This window comes from Ylistrum balloti, unplaced genomic scaffold (assembly GCF_031769215.1).
Source record: "Ylistrum balloti isolate Yb309-2 unplaced genomic scaffold, AGI_CSIRO_Ybal_v1 Utg370010, whole genome shotgun sequence".
NCBI lineage: Eukaryota > Metazoa > Mollusca > Bivalvia > Pectinida > Pectinidae > Ylistrum > Ylistrum balloti.
In genome coordinates this window covers 1130781-1144570 of record NW_026782083.1, presented here as the reverse complement: position 1 = coordinate 1144570, position 13790 = coordinate 1130781, and the positions used below count along the sequence as shown (strand labels likewise).

Here is a 13790-nt window from a genome sequence, read left to right as displayed (position 1 = left end):
AAACAAGCTGAGATATGGGTAAATGATACACAATTTTAGACAATTCTAGACAAAGATATATTTGCAAGTACTGCATGTACTTCAGTAAGAATATCATTCTTAATCTAAAAACAGATCAGAATCTATAAGACATATATATTCTAACATCATACATGAGAAGCCCCAGCTGTATCTGCAGTCCTAATGTCATAGATCCCCAGCTGTTCCCAATGTCAGACGTTACACCGTTCATAGCTAGTATACACCAGGCCAAAATATAAACCCAGCAGTACTGAAACAGACAGGATGAGCAGATATTTTTGGCTGATTGTACGGCCTGTTTATTTTCATAACTTCAGAGGAAAATAGAAATGCTAGGGTCCACAGCATGGTGCTGACATGGTGTCTCTGTAGGAATTATATAACACATCATCAAGTTCAGTCTCGCCCAACCCCCTCCAAACCACAACCTTGATTTAGAATCTCTATAACTTTTTCTGTAAAAACATAATTTCTGGAAAAATGATGTTTATATCTGATAAGGAACAATAAATAGCGGTGATCACAGTGAAAAAGACGTCAAACTAAATTAAGATTTCAAAGATTTTTCTTCAACACATGACAACATGTCCATCAGCTGATAAACACATTGCCAGAAAGTTATGTTTCTTTAAAATGGAAAAATCCACACAATTCTGTTGTAAGACTGTGCATTGGGTTTTAGTAGCACAGGTCCATAAATCTGCAAGCTGCTCTGATGGTAATCACCACCACCATGATACAATCTTCTCCTACTTTTCATGAGTTACTTCCCTTTATCTATGTTTTACAAGCTAATTTGTTGGGTAACCTATCACTAAAACATTTCATTGAATTTTTATTCCACTTAAAAAAAAAGCTATTAAGATATATTACTATGCCACTAAATGATAGTGGGCATTAAGCATTTGCCTCACTCCATACTTGGTATTTACGTCGAATCCATGAAGTTAATTTTTCTCTGGAGAAGTACTTCACTGCTGGTTTATTTGTCAGTCACTGTTTTAGACTTGATTCAGATGCCATGCTTAAGATATGACTTAGCATCTCAGATGTCATATTTAAGATATTTTGACAGTATTTCATACCATCACATACAGACATGAATGTTTCACAACTATTTTCTAGTTTCAAGTAAGGATTATTTGCAGAAAAAAAATCAAGGAAGTGAACAAACTACCTATTTTAAGAAAATAAAAAAAAAATCAGAAAGATTTTATTTTAATTGGTAAAATGTTTTCTTATCATACATAAATTTATTCTATTTTGGTCACTTGATTGAAACAAAAAAGATTTTTTTTTTCATTTTACAGTTGATATTGAAGAAACAGTTGTGAGATAACTTTAATATCTTCCAAAGAAATCATGAAAACCATTTTTTTCCAGACTGATTTAAAATCTCATTTGGGAATCTTACTCAATATCTCTTTCATTATCAGGTGGCGTGATAATACATGACTATAATGTAGTGACCACTTACATTTGACAATGAGACTGTAGACCTTAGTACATGTCTATGGAGTCTTTTCACATGGGTGGTAATAAAAGGATATGAAATTAATTTTATAGCACTAATGACAGTGTGAAGACGATAAAAAAAATCTTTTGTCATAAATCAGTCAACTTCAATAAACATAACATTATCTTACCTGATGTATCTTTCCAAACTAGCAGACTGATCTGTACCTAGAAGTCACACCCTGACTGTTCTGTACCTAGAAGTGACTGTTCTGTACCTAGAAGTCACACCCTCTATAAGACTGTTACCCACACTCTATACCCACACTATAAGACTGATCTGTACCTAGAAGTCCCCCCTCCCTCTATACCCACACTATAAGACTGATCTGTACCTAGAAGTCACACCCTCTATACCCACACTATAAGACTGTTCTGTACCTAGAAGTCACACCCTCTATACCCACACTATAAGACTGTTCTGTACCTAGAAGTCACACCCTCTATACCCACACTATAAGACTGTTCTGTACCTAGAAGTCACACCCTCTATACCCACACTATAAGACTGATCTGTACCTAGAAGTCACACCCTCTATACCCACACTATAAGACTAAGACTGATCTGTACCTAGAAGTCACACCCTCTATACCCACACTATAAGACTGATCTGTACCTAGAAGTCACACCCTCTATACCCACACTATAAGACTGATCTGTACCTAGAAGTCACACCCTCTATACCCACACTATAAGACTGATCTGTACCTAGAAGTCACACCCTCTATACCCACACTATAAGACACATACCCACACTATAAGACTGATCATACCCACACTATAAGACTGATCTGTACCTAGAAGTCACACCCTGACTGATCTGTACCTAGAAGTCACACCCTCTATACCCACACTATAAGACTGATCTGTACCTAGAAGTCACACCCTCTATACCCACACTATAAGACTGATCTGTACCTAGAAGTCACACCCTCTATACCCACACTATAAGACTGATCTGTACCTAGAAGTCACACCCTCTATACCCACACTATAAGACTGATCTGTACCTAGAAGTCGCCATCCTCTATAACAACACTATAAGAGTGATCTGTCACCCCACCCTCCCCCTTCCCCCCCACTCCCCTCTATACCCACACTAACAGAAATGTATTAAAAAGATGAACTGTGAGCAATATTTAATCAGTAGTAATCTGAAACAATATATAAGAATAATATTTAATCAGCAAAAATGTAACCTGTTTTCAGAAAATTTTAAATGAAAACAATGAAATGTATAATCTGATACCTATAATGTCTCATTTGGAATACTGTGATTTTTACCTGAGAAGTACTCTACAGTAAATATATCAAGCTTAGATTTGGTTTAATCTTCCCACACACAACCGTTCATGTCAATGACCTACAGATCCAGGCTGGTAAAATACCATAGCCAAAGTGACAAACCTCAACCAGTTGTGCAAATTCTGGAGCATGCTCTCATTAATCTCTTTATATATCACCATTGTAAATACATGTAAATGATAAAACAGTACAATTTGTTCGTCAAGGTCAAGGTCATACCAGGAGGCCAATGGTGGTACAATAAATGTGATTACTGATGAGTAAAATTAACCCAGAATTCATCTATAAGTGTCCCATCCCTTCAGCTGGAGGGTTACACTTCACTGGGTACTTTCATAAGGTATGATCACATTTTCCTTGTGATATTACAAACCAAATACTGTTAAAATCTGCTCAGCAATTCAGATGAGGAAGATTTGAAAATGCCATCAATATCAATACTAGCTACAAACCATTGATCCAAGGCAACCATAGCACTGAGGTATACTGGAGTATACCAAACCTACATGAAGTGGGAATATGTGTAATGGGAGGGAGGAGGACTAGATGGCTGGAGGGAGGGAGGAGGACTAGATGGCTGGAGGGAGGAGGACTAGATGGCTGGAGGGAGGAGGACTAGATGGCTGGAGGGAGGAGGACTAGATGGCTGGAGGGAGGGAGGAGGACTAGATGGCTGGAGGGAGGAGGACTAGATGGCTGGAGGGAGGAGGACTAGATGGCTGGAGGGAGGGAGGAGGACTAGATGGCTGGAGGGAGGAGGACTAGATGGCTGGATGGAGGAGGAGAAGGTGACTTGATCAGAATCCGAAAGCAAACATTTTCAAAACTCAAGATGTATTGTAAATGTGCATGAATGAGCCTCATTCAGTAAATAAAGGTGAGGAACATTGAAAGTGGAACAGTTATAAATCAGATGCTAATTTTGTGTTAAAAATGTTGACATAAAAAAGGATAAAAGATTTAATACTGTTAGTGAGATAAATGTAAAGTTATATAAAAATGCCAGGGGATGAGGTCCTCTATAAAGTACAGATTAATCAATATCTGTGTGAACATTAAGGTATAAATTAAAACTCAACACACATATTTTGATGAACTACATTGTATCTCTAAATTACAACATAAAGTGATGGTTCCACACTTACTACATTAATCCAGACTGGTTTAGAATCACCTGACTGCCATCTAGCTGCTACAGCGATCTGAGGTCAACTTTATAGAGTTTATGTACCAGTTTAAATACTGGATATCCCCACAGTTAATACTGTACAACAAATCCTGTCTGTCTGATTGTCTGATCAATATTGCTGAGGATACATTTTTATCAGATAAAACTGGAAATGTGGTACTTAATCTACGTCTACATGTCGAAAATTTGTCTGTGTCTTTGATATCTAACATCTCTATAGTAAAACATTCTTGATTTAACTATAATGAGCTGCAATAGAGAAAAATAACACTGAATCCTTTAAGCACATTTTTGTCAGTAAAATATAAGGATTTATCAATTCGATAAAAAAATTGATACCATCAATATAGCAATGATATAAGAATTCTTGTATAATAACTTTCCCAGTGATAATATAACTTGAATAGTTCTGACAAACCAGAGTGGTGACTTCTAGTCATTGAAATGAAATTTTCTGATTTTCCTGGAGTAAAATGAAGAGAAAGTTAATCTTCCATCAAAGAATTCCCATGTACATTTCTTTTTTTAACCAATCTTATAGGTGATTCTTATCAGGTAACAACATACAAAGGTAGACTACAATGGAAACCAGCCATTGCAACTTTTAAAATTCATTTTTATTTCATGTTTTGATCAGCCTTTTCCCCCCCTATTATTTTCATTTGAGATGCAATAAAAAGAAAATCTAATGGTATCCTTTTAAATACCACATGTATTTCACTCATATGACAGAATTTAGTTTTTTTCTTCAATAGCTTTGAACGCCTGAAAAATATGGATACAATATTGTGTTATATTAATGAAATCTATATGATATTAAACCATTGATATATACATCACTAGCATTAATAAAATTGATTTTAATTCCCTAATTTCAATGAAAACTAATTCTCTCCTTATTTCAATCCAAGGAGGACGATTTCCAATGTCCCTATACCAAGGGAGACAATTTCCAATGTCCCTATACCAAGGGAGACAATTTCCAATGTCCCGATACCAAGGGAGACAATTTCCATTGTCCCTATACCAAGGAGACAATTTCCATGTCATAACATCAAGGAAGACTATTTTCAATGTATCTAAATCAAGAAAGATCATTTGCAATGACCTCATATCAGGGGAGACTATTGCCAAAGTCCCTATATCAAGGAAAACTATTTCCAATGTCTCTATATCGAGGGAGACTATTCCAATGTCTCTATAACAAGGGAGACTATTCAAATGTCTCTGTATCAAGGGAGACTATTTCAATGTCTCTATATCAAGGAAGACTATTCCAATGTCTCTATATCAAGGGAGACTATTCAAATGTCTCTGTATCAAGGGAGACTATTCAAATGCCTTTATATCAAGGGAGACTATTTCAATGTCTCTATATCAAGGGAGACTATTCCAATGTCTCTATATCAAGGGAGACTATTCCAATGTCTCTATATCAAGGGAGACTATTCCAATGTCTCTGTATCAAGGGGGACTATTCCCATTAACCTATATCAAGGGAGACTATTCCAATGCCTCTGTATCAATGGAGACTATTCCAATGCCTCTGTATCAAAGGAGACTGACTATTTTCAACTTCTTTTAATCAAGGTAGGCTATTGCCAATGTTCCTTTTTCCATTTCCTTGAAAACTATTCCTTGGTCTCTCAATTCTATTAAAGAGACCATTTCTATATTCCCATAGTAAGTTCCTCTTTTTCCTTCAATCATAACTAGGTGCAGATTGAAAACAATTTCTTTTGATGATTCATAATAATTTATCAAAATGTAACATCTTTTCCTTGATTGATGAGTAACTGAGTATGATGTATCTCCCTTTCTGGCAATCTCTCAATCTGTAGTTGAGCGACAACAGCGCCTCTCTAATCCTAACACTTTCCAAAAGAATCCTGTTGAGTGCTTACAGTGATTTGTAGGAGAACTCAGACGGTTACAAAGATCAACAGGGTTTACTAACCTCAATATATGCTCTAGTTTGTCCTCCATTCCTGTCTCAGCAACTCTCTCAGTTAGACCATCAAGGACCTTACAACATTTTACTTCAGAACAGACTTTAAATAATTAAAGCACTCCTGCACTACTCATATGGTTTTAAGTTCAGATAATGTATCAAGGATTATGCACTAATTAAAGACATCCAATTATTGAAGTAATTCTGAAAATGTAAAAAGGTCATGGGGTTTTCTTTTCTGCTATGGATTACTTATAACAGTGTAATAAGTAATATAAAGCACCAATGTTAATTGGGTAATTCTATGAAAGGTCGCTATTGATAGGCTTATTCTACTTAAGGGATAACATACCTACTGTTGTTAAGCATCTACTGGAGATCAGATAATGAATTTTGGTTTGTCTTATGTTAAAACAACAAAATTTGTTATCTTATTTCCTGTCGATTTATATAACAAACATATTATCCCAATTCTAAATTTACTTTAACATGATGACAAGAGAAATTCAATCAAAATTGACATCAGAAAATTTCTTTCGAAACTAACATTATTCATATGCTCTTAGCCAATCAAGTTGTCAATAGATTTGGGTCATGATTTGTTTCTCTGTGTGGATTATTTATCATTATTGGATTATTTATCGTCTTATTTCATTCTCTCCTCCTGACCTGTCAGATCATACCATTGTCATCTACTTCCTTATATTGTCAATGTCAGTGATCTTCCTCAACATGAAAAACAGCCACTAAGCTTTGGTTAGTGTCAAAATGTTTGCCCTGATGACGTATTAACAATTAAAAAATTATCCAATAAAACTGTGTTATATCACCATCATTTCAGAATAACTAGAAAAGGGTTTATTTATAAATATTGTCACTTTAATGTAGTCATTCTATCAAATGTCACTAAGAATGAGGTAATTCTGTAAAGAGTCACTGGAAATGGGGTAAATTTATATAGTATTACTCTGGTAATCAGATTAGTAAGCTAATTCAGTTTGGAATAATTTGTCTCAATACTCCAAGCTTTCAAAAACGTCTGGAACTAATAAGATCAGAAAATACAGGTCTGAGTAAAACAAGGGTCACTTTGGTAATTGGGTAGATATATAATAGGATCACTGGTAATAGGGTAAATCTACGGGTCATTGGTAATTGGGTAGATATATAATAGGATCACTGGTAATAGGGTAAATCTACGGGTCATTGGTAATTGGGTAGATATATAATAGGATCACTGGTAATAGGGTAAATCTACGGGTCATTGGTAATTGGGTAGATATATAATAGGATCACTGGTAACAGGGTAAATCTACGGGTCATTGGTAATTGGGTAGATATATAATAGGATCACTGGTAATAGGGTAAATCTACGGGTCATTGGTAATTGGGTAGATATATAATAGGATCACTAGTAATAGGTTTAATCTATGGGTCATTGGTAATTGGATAAATTTACATAGAGTCTCCGGTAATGAGTAAATCAATGAAGAGTTACCAGGTAATTCTAAATTAAATCATCCTAAAACTTTACGTAACAATGGTGTTTATAGCTTTCTGTGGTAAACTATTCTCATAAAACATGTAAAGGAATCTTTGTTTTTTATACATAACTCTGTAAGACATGAGAGAAAAATGCAAATTACACCTATGTGATTTCATGCAATAGTTATATCAAATTCTTTAAGTCTGAAATATTTTTAATATAGTCTTTAGAGCTCAAAGGATCAACACAAAACTGTTTGGATACATTAATGCTTCTTCAGACTCTGAACCAAAAATCAACAGTAATTATCTCCAAAGAATTTCAATTGGATTCAAGAACAGGTCATCATTAATTAATTTTACTGTCTTCAATCAAATTACTTCTTCACAACATTCGAACAAGTTTCATGAAGACAGTTGCATGTAATTAGCTTTCATCCGTTAATGTGTGCAGAAGTTCAGAGTATCAACACAACAATTTGCAAGAGCAAAGAACCAATTCTCCCATGGACCTAAAACTTGCACTTTGTTTCAATTTCTCAAAACAGTTTTACTGGAAGCTATCAATTTTTGAATTGATTAAATTTTTATTCAACTTGTGTCTTGCTCTAATCTAGATTTTGTAATTAATTGGGTTTTTTTTAAGTCTGTCATTTCCATGTAGCATATCTTCAGGCAACACTTCCGTGTGTTGATTTCAAATCTGAATTATTCATACTTGTCCTGAAGAACTTCCTAATTTAATGCTAACCCAATTGTTGTTTCTACTGAACCTTAAAATTCATTCACATGGTAATCAAAAGGTAATGATTACAACTAAAACTTGCCTGTTGTATAAATGGGAATCAAATTTTCTTCTTTACTTCAGGACTTTCACTTTTTGCAAGAGAACACAAACACAACCACTCACAAGAAAAAAAAAACAACAAAAAACAAGACATCCTAAAGGATACAAATCCCCTTTCAGTTCCAATGTGACCTATGCTCAATACAGATTATAGCCAATAGTGATTCCCTAGAAATAGTAACAATGGCCTTGACCATGATCCTGACCCTTCAACCTTGAAATTCAAACTTGCTGTCAAAAATGTTCTAAAACAGTGAAAAAGACTTACAACCCTGAAATTCAATTTTCTCTGAGATGTAACAGACATTCATGAGTATGTAAATTTAATTAACTCATTAAATTGTACAGGTAAAATATTACGACAGGTAAAACATCACAAATGTATACCTGTATCCTAGTTTAACTAGTATATGTAGAACAAATACATACAGGAACAAAGGTATACCTGTGTAACAGGTAAAACATTATAAATATATACTTATCAGTACCTGTATGACAGGTAGGTACCAGCATATACCTGTATGACAGGTAGGTACCAGTAAATACCTGTATGACAGGTAGGTACCAGCATATACCTGTATGACAGGTAGGTACCAGTATATACCTGTATGACAGGTAGGTACCAGCATATACCTGTATGACAGGTAGGTACCAGTAAATACCTGTATGACAGGTAGGTACCAACATATACCTGTATGACAGGTAGGTACCAGCATATACCTGTATGACAGGACAAACAGGTAAACAGTATATGTATGTGTCTTATGAAAAGTAAACAGGTACCAGCATATACCTGTATGACAGGGTTAATGAGTACAAGATTACCAGTATATATGTTGTATGACAAAATGAAGGACCACAATACACAAATAGCCTGCATTCCTATCGTGTATAACAATAGAACAATAAACAAATCTAGCATTGTGATGATAGCTGAGTAGTGAAGATTAAATAAGGGCCCTCCACTGTAACACTCTAGCATCAGGTCTCCCAACCCAGGGCTATTTCCGACAACCAATATAAGTTGTGTATGTGTTGCCTAGATACATGCCATGTTTTCTGAAGTGTAATTTTACCACACATAATATTTTCTCTCCATCTTTTCATGCTCTGTTTTCAGGAGCATTTTCATGTTCTACCAACAATATGTACAACAGGAAAAAAAAAATCATATCTGTCTGTACTACAATTTTTAGCCTTATCATTACTATATGTACCTAGCAATGAAGCCCATGCTTGCTAAGAAACCCAGGCATAAGCCAACCCATATCTGTCATTGTTCAGTACAATAATCAGAAAAAGATCTTCCATTATTTTGCAATAACGCCATGCTATGACTTTGAGTATGAGATTTTGTAGGTGTTGTGGTTGTCTGGTTGTTTAGAATTTGGCCCACCTAACCGCAGGCGGAGATATGAGGTGCATCTAGTAGCAGTGACGAGGATGGTCGTCTTGGGCAGTGGTAATGCACTTTCCTTTAACCTAGCTGTCCTGAATTTAATTCCCAGAATGGATGTGAAAATGTGGGGGTCACCAGCCCGACTACATGGATTTTCCACAGGTACTCCGGTTTCCTCCCAAAGTAAGACCTGCGCACGTTGACATCGTGATCAACAAGAGCAATTTGTATAAGCTGAAGTTGTAAGTGAATAAAGTTCCTATAAATATTGACCACATACATAAATATATATTGACAGTATCTGATTCACAGGAAGCTGAGGAAAGACCTGGTCTGTGGTGACATGGATATGTCCTTGGACATTTCACACTAAATGTTCTGGATGGCATGCAACAGGACTCCGGCATGTTGTTAAGTGAGGAAACCACAAGTCAAATGGAGAGCCTGCCTCATATTACATTGGCTATCTACTGGGCGAAAAACCAAATGAACAAACACATTTTGTGTTGGCCCCCTGGGCTTATCACAGGATAGGGTCTGAGACCTAATCAGTTTTACCAGCCAGATTATGTAAATATACATGTATAAATATTAATTGTTGCATTCATGAGAACTGTGGTGTTTATAGGTAAACTTATTCTAACATGTTAGCTTGTCAACACTATTGTCTTTCCAAAATCTAGTGTGGGGTTATGATATACAGGGCCAAAACATCCAGCTTAGTTTCAGTTCATTTTGGTAATGACAATTGGCCAAAGTATGATGGTTTAGCCGATTTTCATTTTTTATTTTTTTATTTATTTTAGGCCAAATACAGTACTTGGCCAATATGAACAGAGGCCAATCAACCCTTGGTGAATGTGTTCCTTCATACAATTCATAGAATACAAACCTCAAAATTTTTTTATGAAATATTTTTCACATGAAAAATGGCATATCTTTAATACATGTTTTGGAATTGCATAAGGTGACAAGGCTTCAGAAAGAAGAACCTGACTCCACTTTTTTATTATGTTACCTTATCACCATGGGTATCATCTACAGGATTAGGTCTGTAGTAAAATGTGTATAAAATGATGAGAAAATAAACTACTCCCAAGTTGTCGGTCTCCTCCATCATATCCACCCCATTATATGTATATGACTGCCAAATCATTTGTAAAAAATCAACTAAAAAATGTTTTACATGTCACTCTATCCAGTTGGCAATACTCCATTTTGTAAGTTAGAATATTGTATTTACAAGCCTTGTTGGTATCTACTAGTCACATGAGTAATATAGCATATTGTATTACACACTCTAGCATTAATGTTGCTATATACCCCCTGTACTCTAGTATTTGGTGTTGCTATATATCCCCCTGTACTCTAGTATTTAGTGTTGCTATATGCCCCTGTACTCTAGTATTTGGTGTTGCTCTATCCCCTGCACTCTAGTATTTGGTATTGCTATATACCCCTGTACTCTAGTATTTGGTGTTGCTATATCCCCTGTACTCTAGTATTTGGTGTTGCTATATCCCCCTGTACTCTAGTATTTGGTGTTGCTATATGCCCCTGTACTCTAGTATTTGGTGTTGCTCTATCCCCTGCACTCTAGTATTTGGTGTTGCTATATATCCCCCTGTACTCTAGTATTTGGTGTTGCTATATCCCCTTGCACTCTAGTATTTGGTGTTGCTATATCCCCTGTACTCTAGTATTTGGTGTTGCTATATGCCCCTGTACTCTAGTATTTGGTGTTGCTATATCCCCCTGTACTCTAGTATTTGGTGTTGCTATATACCCCTGTACTCTAGTAATTAGTGTTGCTATATCCCCCTGTACTCTAGTATTTAGTGTTGCTATATGCCCCTGTACTCTAGTATTTGGTGTTGCTATATCCCCCTGTACTCTAGTATTTAGTGTTGCTATATGCCCCTGTACTCTAGTATTTGGTGATGCTATATACCCCTGTACTCTAGTATTTGGTGTTGCTATATACCCCTGTACTCTAGTATTTGGTGATGCTATATGCCCCTGTACTCTAGTATTTGGTGTTGCTATATGCCCCTGTACTCTAGTATTTGGTGATGCTATATCACCCTGTACTCTAGTATTTGGTATTGCTATATCCCCCTGTACTCTAGTATTTGGTGTTGCTATATCCCCCTGTACTCTAGTATTTGGTGTTGCTATGTACCCCCTGTGCTCTAGTACTTTGTGTTGCTACCTCTGTGTGATCTATGATATAGTTCATTATACAAGTTTAATACCCTCCTAAATTTAACACTTGAAGATGAGAATATTACTATTATGCTATCTATAATCCTAGTGAACTCCCATCTACATCCACAACTCCTACTATAGTCAATTTTTCCTTTATTCTTTTGTATAAGTATAGCAATATGTGTCACACCTATCCTGCCTGCACACTGAATCATGCATTCCCACAGTGTGTATGCTTTCCTAGCCAACATTCTGTCACCTAACAGTGTTCAGCTGTCCTCGACTACCCTCTGCCATCCTGAATAATTTAGCTGTACTCGACTACCCTGTGCCACCCTTTTGTGCATGGCTGTTCCAGCCCACCTTTAGCCATTCCAGTGTACAGGTGTCCTAACCCACCTTCTGCAACCCCACAGTGTATGATTTTTCATAGCCCACCTTCGACCACCCCACAAATATGACTGTCCTGGCCCACCTTCTGGCCTCCCAGATTGTGCTATAATCCATTTCTACCTGACTACCCCATGTTATACAGCTGTCTAGCCTACCCTCTATCACCTGTACTAACACCTGGCTTAGCCAGCATCATGGTAAATTTGTCACTCACCCCTCGAGGTTGATGCCTTGGCAATGTCTGGTAATAATACAGGTACTCCGAGTATTGGCTGTAATCTGCCATAGTATGGGGCCGGGCAGTACATACAGTCTCTGCCCGTCTGTACCTCCTCTGTTCATGGGAGGATCGCTGGTCATTTTGGCGAACAGTTAGACGTGTAGGATCCTGAAAACTGACACGTGCTGGACTCTGGGTACTACCACTAACTGGGTGAACCCTGTCTGACCTCATACCAGGTATCCTACATCCACATGTATCCCCTGGAGAGTCGGGAGAGGATGGGGTAGAATCCAAATTGAGGCTCTGAGCCCCTTGATATCTACGAATCACACGACCAGTCAAGGATGTATTAGCTCTGTTGGGCTGACCATTGGACATTTCCTCAGAAAGTACAAACACAGGAGCAGACCTCCTGTATCTCTCCCTGCTTATTCCTACTCCATCTTTTTCCCGGGGGTCACCATGGCGACCGGAACTTTGGGGGCTGGAGTCCTTGTCTATCCCCCATCCACCCCTATATACTGGCAGATTTGTCTGCCGTACAGTCACATCTGTGTATTCCCCACTAGAGCTGGCACTCCGCTGTGTGTCAGACAGCCCTGCACTATTGTGAGCTCTCATGAAGATGTACAAGATGTCCATCCATGTGACTCCTACCTTTCATCACTTAATCTGTGTGTGATGCCGAGAAATCCAAAGTTTTCCCTCACCAATCATAAATACAAATGTATTGTATAGCGAGTCTCTGTTGAGAACTAACACACTAGCTACACACTCCTCTAGTTCCATATAAACCATTTCCTGTAAAAATCCATCTGTTTAGGTTAGATATTGCCCACTCTCTCTTTCACCATTTATTTTCTATCAGTGCCTCCATGCTTGGTCACATTTATACCTATATATCTCCATCCCTCTGCCGTATGGAGATATCGCTGTGTGTTTATCTTTAAAAGCATTGTAACATACATACACTTCCAATAGGTGCTACCATATCTCTCTGGACTGTCTCCGAACCCACACGTTAAATGGGGACTCACTCCTCTACGGGAATAACACAAACACTAAATGGAATTTGTTGCCTGATTGTAATTCCTTTCATCTGCTAGTCACATCAACCAGCGATGAAACTGTCAAAGAAAATTATCTTCATATCATTGGCCAGTCTAACTTCTCTGTAACAACCAAAACACCACTCGGTACCATCACAGGAAGGCACTGGAGCTCCTTCATCTATCACTTATAACACTATACAC

At 37.0% G+C, this 13790-nt stretch overlaps 1 protein-coding gene across 1 annotated transcript in view; it reads right to left on the bottom strand.

Moving 5' to 3' along the window:
• Positions 1–13179, bottom strand: part of LOC132548451 (liprin-beta-1-like) — an 88676-nt gene extending 75497 nt beyond the window's left edge. Inside the window, exon 1 of the mRNA XM_060212316.1 lies at positions 12529–13179. Within this exon, the coding sequence (XP_060068299.1) occupies positions 12529–13179 (651 nt within the window). The remainder of the gene's footprint in view (positions 1–12528) is intronic.
• Positions 13180–13790: the final 611 nt, after the last annotated feature.